This window comes from Pholcus phalangioides, unplaced genomic scaffold (genome assembly GCF_987345545.1).
Source record: "Pholcus phalangioides strain wild (caught in Gottingen) unplaced genomic scaffold, Ppha-v1.0 ptg000015l_1, whole genome shotgun sequence".
Lineage (NCBI taxonomy): Eukaryota > Metazoa > Arthropoda > Arachnida > Araneae > Pholcidae > Pholcus > Pholcus phalangioides.
In genome coordinates, this window is record NW_028301608.1 from 99,359,481 (window position 1) to 99,379,190 (window position 19,710).

Sequence of the window (19,710 nt, forward strand, 5' to 3'; positions counted from 1 at the left end):
TTTAGCCCCCGAGCGTCCTTTTAGCCAAATGATGCTGTTAATACACTCCTGTTTGCACCACAACTGGGAGCAGGCAGCTCTGGTGCCCGGGCGCCGGACCAGAGTAGGCGAAAATTTCTCGCTTTAACCGCTCCTTCAATATTCCAAGGGAGTGCTCAAATGCGTGCTTGTCCCGGCTGACCAAGCATCTAGTTGCGGCCCTGCCTGTTTGTAAATTTTGCTATCAACTCCACGTCTGACAAATTCCCACATGGAAGCTTCAATTGAAATGAATGTGAGTGAAAAATAGGAGAAAACTTTTTTTCTATAGGGCAACCTATTACCATTTCCTGACATTTTTCCTCTCTCTTTTTATTTATTTCTGAGAGATACGACTCTTATTATCTCAGGTTTTTGTTACTAACAGCAACGAAGATAACAGAAAAAAAAGCCCTGCGCAACCGTTGAAATATATCAAGAAGAGATTTCAGTCTCGTACAGGGTCGGTCGGACAAGGTGTAGAAAATCCAGATAAAACATTATATATACAACACAAAATGAAATCCATCTCGTCTCCTTCAATCTCGCATCGGAAACACCATTTTTGTATGTGACCGGCTTTTTTGAAACTCGAAACCCCGTGTAAGTATTGTGTGGAAGTGTGAAGGATCACTTCCGTGGCAATGAGATTTGACCAGGGTCTGTAACCTGACCGCAGCATTGGAATGAGAAAGGGGGAAAAAAATGAATCTATAGAGAGTAAAGGTAGCCGTGGATATAGAGAAGACAAAAAGAAAAGCCTTTGTGTGATGTCACTCTTCTTTTTTTTTTGAACGCTCGACCACGCCAAAATAATAACTCGAACGAACAGTAATGTTACGTCCCGTTTTGGCATGTCTCTTCGTCATCACCATCGTCGCACGATGCTGTCCTATCGCGGGTGATGTCCTGATGGACGGAAATGGATACATGGGTATAGTGGTGGCCTTCGAACCGGACATTGCCACTGAAAACCGTCTGCCCACCGTACTAGCAACGCGGGTGAGTAGAACATTTAATTCTTCTTTTAATTATTTATAAGGGTCGAAAAATGAAACGCGTTCGAGGGTAATTTTTTTAGAACAGACGGAATGGTTAAGGCAGAACTGAATAAAGCGATACGCAGACCGGATAAAAAACGCACTTGTGCCCAGGGCCGTCTCGATGCATGGGCCCCTCCCCCCCAACTTTTTGAAATTCCCCATACCAAACTGTTGTGTTTTTACTAGAGAGCCGTCATATCATAAACACTTTCATACTCTTCTGTCTCGTTCACAAACTTCCAAAAAATACCAGAAGTAGTCACATGACGACTTTTAACCAATAACAAAGAGGAACAATAACCTCTGGCCGGTTAATACAGGCCAATATTATCGGCTCTCACCGGCTGGACCTCCCAATCTATACGCTCCAGCCAAAAAAGTGTAAGGCCCACACCTAGATTATACTGTTCTTCTTTCTAATAATTAGCCAAAAGCGATCATGTTGATTACTTCTGTAATTTTGTAAGTTTGTGAACCCCCCCCCCCCTGAAAAAATTCTGTGCGAGCTACTTGACTGAAGATAAAGTTTATGATTTTGATGGAGGTGTCAAAGTTAAAACACAACAGTTTGGTTTGTGAAGCTTCAAAAGACCTTCGCCAAAGATAAGAAACAAAGACAAGCCACCACGGATCCGTAAAAGAGAGCAAAGACAAAAGAAATGCTCGATTCTATTGATTCATTAGAAGATATTACGAATACTACTAGAAAAAATGCGCGCTTACGACATTTCCCAAAATATATATCACTTTGCTTTACCGTTACCGTTAATCGTGGTTGCGAAGCATCGAGAATTGTAGCCCTTATCTTCGTCTTTGTTACTCAATTGAAAAGGTTTAATTTAAGATACGGCACAAGCTTAATAACTAGCACTATAGCGTGTAGCCCGTTTAGACCCGAGCATTCATTTTTGGAATTTTCAGGATGTTTCTGCATTGACTCTTTTCCTGGAGGCAGTTTCTACTGGAAGGCATTTTAAAAAGCCTCTGAAAGTTCAACTTCAAGTGCTGCCCTCTGATGAAAGCCCCCAAAGTTCATATTCACAATATTTCTAACTCAAAGGGTGCGGTAGCCCAAGTCGATAAGATACTAGGATAAAGTACCAAATGGTGTTTAGAGATGTCACGAGTTCAATACCCGGTTCGTCCTTGCCAGAAACTTGTGGTGTAGATAGTAGCATGCTTGCCCGGTATGTAAGAGGCCTGGGCTCGTGTCCCGGCGGAGACGTGATGACTTTTCTTTCCGAGTTCAACTCAGCATAATATCCGGAAAATAACTGTTTCCTTAAACATTTTTATTTGGAATAAAAATACATTAATCATTTTCGTGTGCCGCTAAAACTCTTAACTCTGGCGTCCGTCAAAAAGCCTTTTTAAGGGTAGGGTAGTTCGGGCGTATTAGGTAGTGTGTAGACAGATAGGGAGTCTCATGTTAACGAGACTATATATGCAAAAAAAATTCTAATGTGTCATATGAAATTTTCAACTAGGGTGTCTGACATTTGGGTCTGGGATGGAAAAGACACCCCCTCTCCCTCAGAAAATCTCATTTCTCGAGAACCCATGGCGTTGCTAAGTCTGAAATTTTGTAATTTCGATGGTTTGAGAGTACCGGGATTTAATCGTGTTATTATTATTATTACTTTTTTTTGTCGTGAATTGTTCTCAGGACTTACTCAAAGAAACATCGAAGAAATTGAACAGAGCTATCGGAAAGTACATGAAGGGGGTCACTTTCCTGTTTCCAAAGTCGTGGGACCTAACCAGGATGTTTCCAGGTGAAGTCAGAGATCCGAATGCTTTTGAAACAGCTTCGTCCGCGGATTTTCAAGTGACTGCACGTGGGACTGCGTTTAGTAACGGGCCTCACGCCCTGCAGCATAATGGATGCGGGAAAAAAGGCTATAAAATAACTGTACCTGCTCAGTTTTTGCTGGATAATGAGGGTGCCTCCAGAGATAATGGTAAGTTGCATGTGCTTTTTGAGATCCAAAGAGAGCTTCATTAAGCATAATGTGTCTAAAATACTTATAAATTACAGCATAATGATGGCAAAATTTTATGACGGGGGGGGGAATGTAAATTTGTTTGTTTCTTTTCAAATAATTTGCATTCAGGAATGCTGCATCCCGGGTGGTAGAAAGCGGTATTTCGGTTGCTCGCCTCTCAGACTTTCAACCACATGCATTGCTAAACGAATTTTGAACTAAATGAATCTGATTTATGTGGAGAGAGATGCTCAAAGCTGTAGAGCAGTGTGGTTCTTAACCCTTTTTTTCTCTCCCGCACCCACAGTTCAATACGACGTTGTATAGATATCTGAATTCACAAATCAGAGAAAAGTTATCAAGAACAACATAAACTGACGGACAATGCTCCTTTCCCTCATTTATGCTGTTCTTTAAAATTTTTGAATTCAAATATATCTCAGCGAATATTGCACTTGGAAACGTGAAATTTTTTTTTGTTGGCTCCAGGAGAGACAGGGCAACAACTTTCTAATTGGAAGTTAGAGGACAAGGGGATCGTATAAAAAATTAGGTTTCTTATTTTATGACACACTGTATTTTCATTTTCAAAACTGGTACAGGGTGATTTTTGAACACATTTCGATACTTTTGAAACTATTCCTCTACGGTGAACGGTTGATGAGACAAAGGTCGAGTTATGACTTACACGACATCCTGTATATATGTTTCTTCAGCACTTGATAAAATTTTCTGACGTATTTCCTGCGTCATGCTAAGGACAGTATCAAATCTAAGCACAGCATGCCAATACCATGAGGTACAGCAAAATTAAGAAATATTTTAATATTAATGGTGTTTTTCCCAATCAGAATTGGAAAACAAGTACGAACGCTAATCAAAAAAAAAAAAACATTTGTACAAACGAAAGTTAAAAGACGAAGTGTCAAAATATATCGGTTTCATTCATCTTTTTTTAAGAATCGAAACATTCAATTTTTATTATCATTTCAATTTTTCCTGAATAATCAGTCAAACATGTTGTAATTTTTTTTTCTATCTCGCACCCCCAAGAATTCTCTCCCCCGCCCCGGTTAAGAACCACTACTGTAGAGTGCTTTCTTAACACATACACCAAGAAACAGCCTGGGGGCCTCAGGTGCACAAAAGGGGGGAAATCAGATCTGGTTGCTGGTACTACGATTTTCGAGAGCAAGTATGTTGCGTACTCGAGAGCAAGAAACGCACGCTGGTAAGTCAAGTCAGATATGGGTTCTCAGAGCATCACTTGTCCGTGATGGCCCATGATGCCCTTGAAACGGTCCTGGTTGTATGATGTTCGACTTGTGACTAGACAACTATCTAATCTCCGAATTTCAAGTGTGTTCACCGGTTCGGTGCAAGCGGGTATTATGTAAGCCGGACAAAATGTTCCAGAGCTTTCGGAACAGTCTTTCGCACAATTATGGAATCGAATGCTGCCACAAGCACGAGAGCTTCAGGACGTTGCATGGGTTTGAATCATTCAGTCCTATGAAGGATTTCACATAATAAAGAAATTCATCTACTTTTAAGACAGAAAGGGAGGGAGGGGAGAGAGCGAGCAGGGGCACACGCGTAAAGTTATTTAAAATATCGTTAGGGCTCAATAATATATTATGGGAGCTGAAACATAATATTTTTATACCGTAGATATTATGTAGATTTCGGTAAATATTGTGTGTTGGAGGGGGGCTGGGGCCGATGCAAGTTTACGCCTATAGTCAAGGGCGTAGCCGGGGGAGGGGACTTGGGGGTCTGGTCCCCCCCCCCCGAAATGTGAGAAAATGACCGAAAAAAAGGGAAAAAGATGGCCAAATCTATTGTTCTGTCACTTTGGTCCCCCCCCGAAATGAAAGTGGTCCCCCCCCGAACGAAATTTCTGGCTACGCCCCTGCCTATAGTGAAAGTCATTGAAACCGGATTTTCCTCTGGTTCACACCTACGGGACCATCCTCTTTATGTAGATTTTGATCTTGGTTTCGGTGCCTAGCTCTTACATAAAACACTTCCGGATGCAAATTCTTTGAAATTTTGGGTCTCTCTTTTGAATTTTGCTTTCAAGCTGAGTTGAAAAAAAATGTCGCTCAACATGAAAAATTGAGAGTACTGTGCTTTGGGCCAAGTTTTTCTTTTTTGCCGTTCTTCTTAGTAAAAACATTTTTATAATTATCTGAGAATTCATGTTTTATTTTCCCATCCTTTGGCTTACATTGCAGCTAAAATCATGGCGGTCGAATGGATGAAATACAGGTATGGCGTTTTTAGCGAAGGTGGTTTTCCAGATGATCCTTTGTATCCATTATTCTACAGCGTGCCTGGAGATGCAGAGAAAAACATACATGTAACAGATTGCGCTGATGTGCCCGTTGCTTACAAGAACCAGTGAGTTATGATAAACTGTATTTTTTATCTGAAATAGGGCAAGCACTGTGGTGCTCATTAAAAACTTCACACTCCTTCTCACTTCCTATTAATAAACTCCTTGACTAAAACCTTATACAATACACATTCAAGAATTAACGTTATGCTGATTTGAATTTGAGCATGTGTTAGAGCTGTCGTGCAAATGCATTCCTCCCGATGATGGATATAGACGGTGCTCGAGACGCGTAAAATGGTTCAAGACCCATAGTCTACTTCACTTCGTATTATGTCGTACATGTTTCGTCAAATTTTTCATAACGTTTTATTTAATTTAAATAAATGATTTTTTCGATGGTTTTTTGTACCATTAAAAGATGATATTTGTTTCTAGGAGCGAAGACGGCAGTAGCTGCGAACCCGAAGTTGATATGAATAAGGGCCGCCCAACGACTGGTACACAATGCAGAATGCTACCCGATCCTCAAGCCAACAGTGGTGTAACTTCCTCCTTGTTATCTTCTCACAACTTTCTGTCTTCGGTAAGGAAAGCGTTTATGCAGAGTTACCAACAAAATTTGCTTGATCCATCTTCCTGACCTAAATTCCCAAAGAAAGAACTATAATGCAAAATCTCAACCTTTCCAAATGTTTGTTGAGTTTCAGTTTAGTTCCTTCACAGAATTATTTCGACATGTTTCTTATACTTGGCATATACATATATATGTGTACCTGTTATACTTATGTGTCCCTTATACTTAGCAGTATAAGTAAGGCAAAAGGCAGGGGCAGTCTACTCGGCAAAAGTCGGGAATACATGCAAGCATTTACCTCATCATATGTTTACATACATCGCTGACTTTTGCCAAATATTTTCGTCTCCCTCACTTTTCAGATCAATGAGAATCCTGTTATAGCATTCAAAATTTTCAGAATTTATTCAGTTATGAATTCAGCATTCATAATTTAAGCTTTTCATATTTTCCAGGTGCAGTTTGTCTGCGGAGATGCAAGTCACGGACACAATGTGAAATCTCCAAATAAACAAAATACGCTCTGTAGAACTAAGAGCATACTCGAGGTTTTGGAGCAGCACAATGACTTCCGTCAGATGAACAAGTAATACGAAAAGTTTCGAATCACTCGAGAAATGAGGAGTTGCAGTATTTTTTAGAAACTTATTTAAATAATTGATCTTCTTTCAGTAACGAATTAGACGGCACGAACTTGGCGGACACGCCCGTCTTTCATTACGTACAAGAAAGACCGCCAAGAGTCGTTTTAGCAATAGACTACTCGAACAAGATGAATCATCTTCAGGTAAACTGTTAAAAAAAAAATTTCAGACGCTTTAGTGAGTTTTGTTTGATATTCTGTTCTAGGTGGCAATAAAATTTTGTTTTCGTTACCATCCGTAGGATATCTTATACAACGCTGCGGCTGATCTAATTTATTCTTTACCTCCCGGATCCGAATTTGGATATCTCATGTTCCAACAGACGGCAAAGGTTATACGCGTGATCGAGAACAGCAACGACGATCTTCTAAGTATACCACATGATATCGATGAGAGGAACAAGTTGGTGTTGAAAATGAGGCCGGACAGCCGCAACGAGAGTGCCGACGCTTGCGTCAAATGCGCTCTTCTCAAAGCTATGCAGGTGAGGATTTTAGATTGTACGTCGTCGAAAGTATCGTAAGGACGATCCGAGGGTCGGTTTTGGCAGGAGCAAATAGTCTCACCAAATCCAACCACAAAATATAAAATGCCGTAGAAGTTGGTCAAAATATTTTAAATATTCGATTTTAACAAACTGCTAACAAAGCTTACACTTTAAAATATAAATAACACTGTTCAACAGTGAAAATTTTACAGAAGTGAAAATATCCATCCTTCATAGATCTCGGGTCGCTGAACACGAAAATCACACTTAAAATTGCCTCCTGGCTCAGGTTTCTGAGTGATTTCATTGTTTAAATTTTACATATAACGCGATGGGAACACAATAGTACGAATAACAGTTAACAAACTTTCCTTTTTATATACGCCGTCTTTTTGCCTGTCGCTTGTGGGGAACGTCCGGAGCATCTCTCTGGATCATCCAGCAGAAATCTGCTAACATTGAAACTGACCACTTTCCTTTGTAATGCTGTTCCACTGTAGAAATGTCCTGATGGAATCACTTTATTTTTTCGTCACTGAAAGCGCTACAATTCGCTGGGAAGACATCAATATGCGAATGCAAGAAGTACATTTTTAGTGACATGCAGGGCCGTCTTAAGAGCATCATGGGCCCCCCCCCCCCGGACCAAATAATTTTTCGGAGGCCCTCCCTGACAAATTTTCGTTTACCCTCAAAAATTTCAACCAGATCTCATTTTTGCGAGGCCTCCCCTCTTCTCTTGAAGCCCCCGGGCCGTGCCTGAGTGGGCCCATGCGTTAAGACAGCACTGGTGACATGTTGCATCCAATTTTATCGTAGGCACATATAAGTTCTTCCACTAGGTCTTTGTAATTTTCAGCACGAAGGTTGCCCAAAAATTGTGTAATAACATTCCGGAAACAATGCCAGGCATGTAGCTAGCTCACCAGGATTGAGATAGTATTCAAACTGTTTGCCTTGCAAAAGCTTGCGTATCTCGGAGCCTATAAATATCCCCCTCCCCACCCCCCCCCCCGTTTTATCTTCCCGTACTTAGACGTAAAAACGTTTGGCATAAGTATTCAAATGAACGTTTATTTTTGTTAACAGCCTTGTCAAATGCCTTCAGAAGTCCCTGTTTTATGTGCAACGGTGGTAGGACAATGTTGTTAGGGTTCACTAGAGGTTCGTATGAAACGTTTTTAGTGTCTGGCGCCAAAGCTGTTCGTAGAGGCCATTCTTTCTGTTCGTAATGGGCATGCCTCGCGCAGCTATTCCACTGACATATACAGGGTGATTCAGAAAAGATGGGAAAAACTTTAAGAGGTGATAGTACACACCAATACAAACAATTTTCAGCACAGAATGCGTGGTCTAACATGAAACGCGAACGCGCTACCACGTTTCGAAACGGCCGCTCTGCAAACGCTAAAACGGCATTCCTGTTTAAATTTATCGGGACAAAAAGAACACCATGCATGCAAATGTAACCTGGGGAAGAAGAAACCGTATGCAAATCTGCGTCACAGTAAATAAAAGGCGCGGCTATCATTTTGAAATCACCACATACTAACCACTTACGTTGATTGTAATTTATAAGATCCAGAAGGCGTCGACCCATGGGATAACTTTCTTTACCTAGAGCTGCATAAGCAACAAGGATTGATGATGATATTTCATTACTATTACGCAATATCACAGCCTTGTTTTTGAGGTATCTATCATCTTTTATAAACAGTCTCCAATCGTCTGCTTTGTACGGAATGTTCAGTTTCAGCATCAAACCTTCAACGTCATTGCAAGATACGAAGTCGTCGTCACTGCTGAAAAATGTTGACAGTTCTTTTTTGAAGATCGCAAAGTGCAGACACTCTAACTGCATCCACCAGGAGGTACCACTGCTGCAATCAGAATGCTGAGTTTAGCTTTATTCTTTGGCAGTTCTAAATCCCTAATCAGGTCAAGAAGTTCACATTGTGTGATACAGTGTACGATACAGGAGGTACTTGTCGGTGAAAATGTTGGATCTGCATCATTGGTACTTGGAACACTTTCTAACACATCAAGTTTACCTCGATCATCCTCCATATCACTGTCTGTCGAAATGTTAGCGGGGCGATCGGGGACTGGCAATCCTTCTCCATAGACCACCGGGCGAATGACAGATGATATGATATATTCGATCTTTTTCTTCTTCTTCGTATTAATTCCTTTCTTCAAGCACGGTACCATGCAGAAATAGCAATCGGTGTTATGGTTTATTGGTTCACGCCAAACGGCGAACACAACAAAATGCATGGAAATTTTTTTTCCTCCCAAGCACGCAAGCATTCAGGGTGGATGAACAAGTCGTACAACAACTGTAGGGAGCCCATTATTTATCCTGTTCTCCGACACGACTACTTTCATTTTGATAACAAAACAAAAAATGAAAAATTGTTGAACAGTGTAATATGTCCTGTAAGTCCTAACTCGGCCTTTATATCTCATGAACCGTTCGTTGGGGGTAAATGGTTCCAATTTAAAAATGCTCAAAAAATGTGTTCGAAAACCACCATACAAGTTTTGAGAGTGAAAATACAGTGTGTCACAAAGGAAATAATACAAATTTTTCTATGGGCACCCTTTCCTAAAAAAACCAATCAGGAAATTGTTGCCCTCAGAATATTTTCTGAGGCCAAAAAAAAAATTCACGTTTCCACGTGAAGATCCGTTGAGATATTTGAATTCAAAAATGCTGAAAAGTTGGGAAAGAACAGCATAAACTAACGAACCATGCATCTTCCCTTCATTTATGCTGTTCTTTACAAACTCTCTTGGTTTTTTAATTCGAATATCTAAACGAATATTGCAATTACAAACATTGCCATACAAAATTTAGATTTTTTTTTTATTTTGCGACACACTGCATTTTCACTCTCAAAATTGGTACAGGACACAATACATTTTGAGCAGTTTTTGAACTGGAACTCTTTCTTTACGGCGAACGGTTGATGAGGTGAAGGCCGAGTTAGGACTTACAAGACACCCTGTATACTAAAATAAACATTAAAAAATACTTATATATATATATACTAAATTCCATAAATTTAAAATATCTCGTATAAAATATGAGTGTCAGGCCTTCATCTTCCCCCCCCCCCCAATTGATTTTCCATAGACTAGTGGTTCTGAACAAGAGGCCATAAGCCCTTTTCCCTTGAGGCCGTGCTATATTCTAATGGGGTGGGAAACAAATAACAAGTGAGCAATGACTAGTAATTAAGGGAACCAACATAGACCTGTGAAATAAGAGATGTGAGGCATCTAATAGAAATATTGTCGGAAAAAGTGTGGTTACTTATTAAAATTCAACAGACCCCCCGCCTACAAAAGAAAGATTAACGAGTCTCTAGTCTGTGGGGAGTTCCAGAAATCTATTTATAGAATTGCAATTTATTTATAAAATTGCTGGACATTAAGGAGGTAGATCACCGGGGCTACAGGGCATACAAATGTTGTAGGTGACTACATTTACTAACGGTTGATTCCTCTGGGTCCCCAGGTTAAGCGAATTTTAACGCCTCCCCTTCATGGGGAGGAGGGGCCGTAACTAGGGTTTTTTGGCAGCGTGGGCAAAAATTATTTTGCTGCCTCCACAACTTTGAAATTCGATAATTTTGTAAAGGTGTTCTTTGTTCCCATCTAAAACTGCCGCCCCCTAAATTTTGCCGCAAGGGGCAGTTGCCCCCCCCCCCCCCCGCCCAATCTAGTTCCGGTCCGTGGGAGGCATGGATATAGTATACAATCTTAGGTTTGCTTATAACATAATTGTTGTCTGTCTCATTAGATACTAGCTCCAAGTAATTCACCAAATCCGGGGAATATAATCTTGATGACAGCCAATGACCCCACAAATGTCGGAAAGGAGTTGCTAATGACCATGCGAAATTCGCAGCTCTGTTTGACTGCGATAACGTTTCCCGGAGCGAGTTCCGACGGCTTCAGAGACATCCTAGATGGCACCGATGGTTGCAGCAAAGCCATCTCAGTACCCGAAGGAGCGACGCTCGAGACGATGAAGTTGCTTTTCGAAGCTATAAACAATGTTGCAAGCAGCGGATCTTTCGTCGGGCAAAGAAATGTCATGGTAAGTGCGAACTTATTTCAGGAGAAATAATCGCTGGCTGACTTCCTTGTGAGAACGAGGGGAAAAAAAAGGGGAATTTTGATGTTTAGTTATATTTTTTCAGCTGAAATTGGCAGAAGTTGACGTCGAAAATCCCGTCACTTTCACCGTAGACCAGAGCTACGAAAATTTCACCATATGGGTATCACGGCATACTACGGTGGACATATTCCGTATAGGTGGATCTATAGACATAACGTCTGAAGGATCGTTCCAACAACAAAGAGTCACCACTGCTTTCAATTTCTATGTTGTACAGATATGGGATGCACAGGTGAGCGCTCATCTCATGAAAATATTCACATTAATTTAAACTAATATATCTCTAATAGTTAAATGGTATTTTTATTCGTTTTAATTCCAACTATCAACAAGTTTTTACGTTAACGATTGGATTTTCAGCCATCAAAATGGACATTTTCACTCCGTCCGTCGAGAGATTTCGACTCCGTTCTTCTGAAAGTGATGGCTTTCGAAAAGCAGAGAGACATCTTAGACGTTAATGCTTGGTTCGAGGATACCACGAGGAACGTAAGTTCAAATGTCACCAAAATAAATACATGAATTGTCTTGATTAAGTGAGTTTAATATTTGAAGTTTGAAGTCTAATGAATCTAAATGAACTTAACCCTTAGATGTGCGTAGCTTTTCATATATGCAAAAGGGTCCTTTAAACCAAAGGTCTTCAACCTTCTTCTAGTCACGAGCACTCCCTGTACCCATCATAAAAAGAGCAATATATGGCAAGTTTGACATACGAATGCATAGAATCCCGATGATTTCAATCCTTGAATGCGATTTGTACAAGGTATTTAATTGGAACGCTGATCAAGTGCTCGCGCGCACGAAATCGGATACGACCATCGAGCTCTCTGGATGATTTAGGGAGCACCATGGTGTGTGCTCGCGAGCAACGGGTTGAAGATGCATACTTTAAGCGTTCATTACCGCAGCCAGTTTGAAGATAAAAATTCAGAATCGATTTTGCACATAAACTGAGGTCATTTTCTTCCCATTCTATACCTTGGATTTGCTGGTAGATGTCCCAATTAAAGACAACAACTCTGTTTGTTGCAGTGGCTGTGATTTCGCTAATTTGTCAAAATGTTTTGTTTGCATTTTTTTTCGCATTTTTTGAAGTTTGCAACTCCAATTTCTTTCCTTACTATAGTTTGAGTTACGCAGAAGGTAGTTATATATTTAAAAAAACAAATGTACTTTCAATTCATGTGCGATTTTTGAGAATTGGTAAGTCTTCAATAAGAAACTGTATAGTAAAACCCCTCTTTCACGGCCAAATAATAATTTCCTCTTGTATAATAAAAGTATGCATTTCAAACCCCTGATTAACGGTCACCCTTTCTTTTCAGGAACGAATTTTTTTGTACCGCCGGTGTCCGCAAATGTGAGGTTCTACTGAAAAAGAAAAAAAATAAGCAATACAATTGAAATAGATTTTTTGAAATGATTTTTCACACATTTTATACCTCTAATCAACTACGGAGAAAAATTATCAGTTTGAAAAAAAAAATTAACATGAGCTGAATCAAGTCTAAAAATGAACTTAGAATTTTATTTCCTCTCATGTCTCGAATGAAGTCAAATATGGCTTGGTTAAAATTTTTTCTAAGTGCATATATAAAGGGGTTTCTGTTAATGGACTGACAAACTCAGAGGGTTGTTAATAGACATCAAAGTGTCCGAGTGGCCTGGTGGTAAGATGCTCGTCTACCATCGTGAAGGTTGTTGTCAGGGTCCCGGGTTCGAACCCAAGGGAGGATATTGATAAGATATTTTCCCGAACGAACTCGAGGCGACCACCGATAGACAGCGCCTTCACTTCCAACCCATCTCACTAATGGCAGTAAATTGCACTATAGCGATATGGCCAGAGTTGGTGTTTGGTGAAGTAGACATCAAAAGGAACAAAAATTACAATGGAACATGGTGTCGCAAACCACGTTGAGAGGGCGAAAAATGCGTGCAGGTTTCGACGTCACGCTGGAACGACAAAAAGTACAATAATAACTGCAAAAACGAGATTTGTTGGAAGTGGCGGCCGCTGACGTCATTGCACAGTCTACAACGACGTAAAAACGGTTCCCGGACGCGCTCGAAGCAGACAACTAACTGCTGCACGTGCTTACTACCGCAATAGCGTTATTTTTACGTCTTCCGAAGCGCGTGATCCTACCCGAGCGCATGCGTTTCGCGACTCTGCTTACGTCATATATGGTGAGCGAACGCAGTCAGCCATCAACTGATATCCATTTTTCGTCTCCTCTGGACTGAGCCTGCGATTTTCATTCTCTCACCGTGATTTGCGACACCATGTTCCATTGCAATTTTCGTTCCTCTTGATGCCTACTAACAACCCTCTGAGGGTTTGTCCATTAACAGAACACCCTGTATATTATAAGCTATTTAAAACACGCTATCGTTTTATTTGAAGGAAAAAGACACTTCGATTCAAATGCCCATCATACTGTATGCAAGCGTTTTCCGAGACAACAACCCAGTTATAAATGCAAATGTAACAGCGCAAGTTACTTTACCAGATGGAAGGGAACGAATCAGTTTAAAGCTGCTGGACAATGGCCTGGGTGGTAAGGCCCAACTTACATTATCTACACTATTAATTCTACTAGAATATTCTTCATGTAATTTCTCTTAATACACTATATTATATTAGACATATATGAAGTGCCGTGTTAAAGCTCAGGCTTCATGACACAATAAGATCTGGATCACAATTTTCGGAAGTATGTAAATTGGTTGGCAAGAAATTTTAGCCAGGTAAAGGAGGGCCTTAAAAAATAACTCCGCCACAAAACAAAAGAAAAACGTTTTCAGCCGACGATGGAACAGTGTTTGTGTTTGAACCTTGCCACTGTGCGGATTGTGATAGACTTGCATTGTAAGGACACGACTTCGATTCCTGCAGCAGCACTGGTCGACTGAAGTTTTGTGTATGTGATTCCCACCTTCGATGCTCGAATGCGAACCGATTTTCGCGTTAAAAAGTCCGGCCACTGAGAGCAACAGGCCTACAATGGTACAAATATTCAATCATTATGCTTCACTCACAATTCGAAATATAGACCGCAGCACTTAAAACAAAAACAAAAAAAAAAAAAATTCACACAACACTAAATACATACTCAGACTTGTAGGTACACACACTTCTGGCATAACTCACTCGGTAGTAACCCCAGTAGCACAGCACAACGACATAATACAATATATCTGGATCATATCGTTATACATCTGAATGTCCGAGGGTATCAGATGCTGTAACTACGAGCTAATACGATCTCGTCCTATATGGTGCTGTACTATTTATGCTGTTAATTCATTAATTCTTAAGTCGAATATTTATTTCATCCCTTGTTAAGTCTTTGCTTTGATGGAAAACAACTCGGGGGAATAATAAATTATTTTCTTCAGAATAATTAAAATTTTCGCTCCTTTCAATCTCGTAATTCCGATGTAAAATTACATTAATCTATATTGTGAGACCACGGTTCACACTTTGAAGCTTCCATATTTTACACACATTCATACGCAGGATCAACCTTTTGGGTGGAGGAAAGGGGGCACAAAATCTCTTATAGAGAAATTTTGTTACTAGCCTTCAAAATGTATTTTAAATTAACAGAAATCGGTTAAAACATTATACAAAGTTGTTCAATTTGATCGCTCCCTCCACCAACCGCGTGCGCATCTCCAACAATGGTACAAATATTCAATCATTACGCTTCACTCACAATTCGAAATGTAGACCGCAGTGATAAAAAAAACGCACAAAACACTAAATACCACGATACCTCGGCCAACGAACGACTCGGTTTACGAATTTTGCGGCTAACGAACATTTTTAGCTATAGATTTATGCGCCAACATAAAACAGCCACGTCGTGTGATGAATTTTAGCACCAATCATCACACATCAAAATTACTGTCATTAGAGCCCGATTAATTCATGTCCACCTCGGAACCTTTTCCCATTTGTGCCTACACTTCTATTTCTGAAAGTTTTTGAACCATTTCATGCAAAATGAAAGATTCAGCTAATACACTGCTGGCCACCGTAAATGCAACACCCTGAAGGAAGCATGCAAATAATATGAAATTTACAACATGCATTAGCGGAGGTGAGATATGCAAATGATTAGAATTTCAGCGCAGACGCACATCACGCGCGCCTGTGGCGCCACTTCAAAGCGCTATTTAAGGCTTGGAGATTTCGACGATTTGAAGTACGGCAATTGTGTTTTTCTTGTGGTTTTTTCAAAAAGACGATCAATTATGCCTCGTAGAAAACAGCGATCATCTTTTGATCAAGTATCCGAGTTCGACAGAGGAAGGATAGTGTCCTACCGAGATTGTGGATTATCTTTCAGGGAAATCGGTAGTCGTGTTGGACGAAACCAAACAACTGTAATCCGGATATGTGATCGTTTGATGCAGGAGGGTACGACGGACCGACGTGTTCGATCGCGTCCACCTCAGTGCACCACTTCACGTGATGACAGGCGTATTGTGCGTATGGCAGTGACGGATCGCTCAGCCACATCACGAACCATAGCACAGCACATTCAGTCTGTACCGCATCATCCAGTGTCTGCGCGTACCATTCGACGCCGTTTACAGCAGAGTGGTCTGTCCGCAAGACGTCCATTGCTTCGTCTACCCTTGACGCAGAACCACAGACGTCTCCGCCGCCAATGGTGCGATGAAAGAAGGATGTGGACGGCACAATGGAATGAAATTGTCTTTACTGACGAGTCACGCTTCTGTCTGCAACACCACGATGGTCGGATTCGAGTCTGGAGACACCGTAGAGAGAGGATGCTGAACAGCTGCGTTATGCACCGCCACACTGGTCCTGCACCGGGTATTATGGTATGGGGCGGTATTGGATATCACTCTCGCACTCCTCTAGTACGCGTTGCCGGTACTTTAAAAAGCAAGCGCGACATCTCCGAGGTGTTGGAGCCAGTTGTCCTTCCTTACCTTCAGGGCTTGCCCACAGCCATATTTCAACAGGATAATGCGCGACCACACGTGGCACGCATTGTCCAAAGGTTCTTCGTCAATCGCCAGATTGAATTGCTTCCCTGGCAAAGCTCGCTCTCCCGATCTTTCGCCGATAGAAAACATGTGGTCCATGGTTGCTCAACGATTGACCCAGATTACATCCCCAGCTGCCACACCAGATCAACTTTGGCAACGCGTGGAAGCTGCTTGGTCTGCTGTACCCCAAGAACACATCCAAAGTCTCTTTGAATCAATGCCGAGGCGTGTGGCAGCGGTGATCTCCAACAATGGCGGCTACTCTGGCTACTGATTTTGGCAGGAACCACATTTCACAGAAGTCTATAAATTTAATCATTTGATGCTTGGTCAACATGCTATCTACAAAATAAATATTGTTGCGATATCTCTTGTCTTTCTTGGTGTTGCAATTTCGGTGGCCAGCAGTGTAGAATATGCATTGAAAAAAAGGCTATCCATGTGCAGAGTGCGCTTTCTTTCAGTGCAAGACTCTTTAGGCATCAAACTGAAATCTGGACATTCTCCTTGTGTACAGTGTAAAATAAAAAGATCTTCAGTTTCTCACGTTCTTGTAAATCCTCATTCATCCGATTTTGAAGATGTTAATTTCAATCTTCGGTCAGTCTGCAACTTCTATAAGGACACAACAAGGCGTTACGCTCTATCAAGTTTTCTCAAGTCTCAGGCTATTAATTTTATGGTCGTGAAAGTTGGCACTACACACATTAAAAATGTTAAGTAAATATTTAAGGGAAGGTTGATCAAAGTTTTTTCGATTTTTTTTGAAAAAATGAGTTTAGAGGAACTGCAATTTGAAATCCCTCGAATTGATTCGCTATTCATTGTATTTCATTCAAGATCCAGACATCACCCAGAATGATGGCATTTACAGCATCTACTTTATAAAATTCCAACAAGTTGGAGAATATGAAATCAACATGCAAATTGATGACAACAGCAAAAGTGCACGAATAATCAAATCAGATGGTAATTATGACATTTTAGTCTTACTGGTGCTCATTAACTTATCAATGATAAACCAAATACGTGGAAGTTGAGGAAAATATTTTTCTCATTTCTCATCAGGTCGAAACACTTGCTGTGGAAGCAAAGGTCCTAAGGGTATAGAGTTTAACATTGAACCATTTTCCAGAAATATTAAGCTCAGTTTTACCTCAATCAGTGCAGCATCGAATCATGGTTATCCACCTTCAACCATTAATGACCTTCGTGTATCTGCTGTTAGAGGAACATTCAAGTTCACATTGCAATGGTCTGCTCCAGGTGGAGAAAAGAATGATGGCAAAGGTAAATTACATACTCTGACATGAATTTTAAATATTGCCATGTTGTTATTGATCTATTTCAGTCTCTAAATGTAACTTTTTTTTCAATCCAGCTTCAAGGTATATTCTCAAAGCATTCAAATCCCATGAAGCAGCTGTTAATGGTGAAAGCAATGGCATCACAGATATTGAGAGTCAAAATGTTCTGCCTGCAGAGTATGGTATGACACAGTCTATGGATGTGACAATAAATTTGAAAAAATATAACACATCTTACTATTTCATTTTAAAAGCTACTAACAGCAAAAACAAGTTTAGCATATCGAATATTGCAGAGATATACATCTCACCTATAACAGACATTATCACAGGAAAAACTACTACACCATCCACGAATGACATCAAAGGTGGTTCAATGGGGCCAACATTAACTACTATCATAATCATTTGTTCTGTAGCTATTTTGTTGATCATAATTATTTGTGCAATATTTTGTATTCATGTCAGACGTAGGGAACCCAAAAACTCCAAACATAGTGACACAGACAAGCCAATCGTGAAAATAACCAAGACTGAAAACAAGCCTCTCAACAACAGAAATGATGGCAGCATTGCTGCAAGCGATTGGCACCTTGAACCAATCAGTCCAATCAGCTCAGTACCAGCCGCTGTACTTATGCAACATCATGAACAGGTCCAAGATGCCAAAAGGAACAACAGGGATCCTCCATTGTTCACCCTGGAAAACTTCCAAGAGCCGACAGAACCAAAAGTGACAATAGATGGAGTTGTTGCTCTGGCATCTAGTCCAAAATTGCAAAAGCATGTGCCACCAAATGCTTTGATCATATCAAATAATTCAGCAGCAGCAGAAAATGTTAATGTTCAGCAAAAAAATTACTTGGAATTCAAGAGACAAATAACAAGTGTGTGATTGAAAATTTTCAGATGTTATCACAAACTAAATTTATATGATGTAATTTTTTTTTCAATAAGACACTTTCGTGTCTCATTTTTACAAAATTTCAAACTTTTACATGTTTCAAACATTTGTAAAAAAAATTTCGCCTGTCTTGTAATCCTAGTCATTTTTTATGTAGGTTTAATATATAAAGCTAATTTCATAAATAAATATGTATATTTTTTGTGTGTATTTAATAAATAACGTGATCATCACACACACGTATTCCCAAGAGATCTTTAAGATCTGTCCAGGAAATTTGTTAGTGTGTTAGTAGACATCCATGCTCGAATCAGGATTCGAACCCAGACCTGCATAGTCAGAAACTAGCTCCCCAACCACTGGACTGCCAGATGACTTTTGATAATTATGATATACAAATGATAGCATGTTTAATCCCTCTGAAAGTCACTGAATTTTTAATTTGGGTGTTAACCCTTTATTTAGTCGTGTTGCTCTCAAGCAACACATGAGTTTCTTGTATTTTTCAAATAAAGGCATTGTATATTTATAACTTGTGTTTTGGCATTTGATGCTCTTCTAAGCAACTCCTAAACGTTCTATTTTTACTTGTGAACTGTTCATCAGGTTCCAATAATTATCAGCAAGATGGCTGGTAAGTTACATGTCTCCTATTTCTTGACAAGCCAAGCAAGAATGATTTTTGACCCTTGCATTTTGGAGGGAAATACCATGTGTGAAGGAGACATTGCTGTGCATTCTTAGACAATGTTAAAAAAAAAAGTAAGTTAGTAAATAATAAATGACACATTTTCATACTATTCAAATTTATGTAAATCATTTGGATATTTTGGATGGATATTTCAATTCTTGCCAATGGGTCAAAGAAAATAAAACAGAGAAACTTACCCAATGCTGCATTTTTAGCGAACATTTCAAGTTTAGACCTTGATGTCCACAGTTGGCAGCACTACACATAACAAACATTACACAGAAACAAACTTAACGTCAGGTTTCACTACACGTACACACACATTCCAACATGCACCAATTCGTTAGAGGTTCCGCAGAGGAATATAGACGAGGTGCATGTGTGGTTTAGTAGTAGTAATTATATGAACAAATCAATCAATTTGAATTTATAAAAGCTGCTAGGATTGTATGCACAATGGACCCTGTTGTGCTTTTTCTCATTTCTAAATTCT

General features: G+C 40.0%; 1 protein-coding gene across 1 annotated transcript; it reads left to right on the top strand.

The window, feature by feature from the left end:
* The first annotated feature begins 452 nt into the window (after positions 1-452).
* Positions 453-19,056, top strand: LOC149077173 (calcium-activated chloride channel regulator 2-like). The gene is made up of 14 exons (XM_089244907.1): positions 453-1,020; positions 2,728-3,022; positions 5,284-5,449; positions 5,823-5,970; positions 6,417-6,547; positions 6,634-6,748; positions 6,847-7,089; positions 10,901-11,200; positions 11,304-11,513; positions 11,642-11,770; positions 13,692-13,845; positions 17,156-17,284; positions 17,384-17,605; positions 17,697-19,056. Exons 1-14 carry the CDS (start codon positions 853-855, stop codon positions 18,515-18,517), a joined length of 3,231 nt encoding a protein of 1,076 aa, XP_089101033.1. The 5' UTR covers positions 453-852; the 3' UTR covers positions 18,518-19,056.
* Positions 19,057-19,710: the final 654 nt, after the last annotated feature.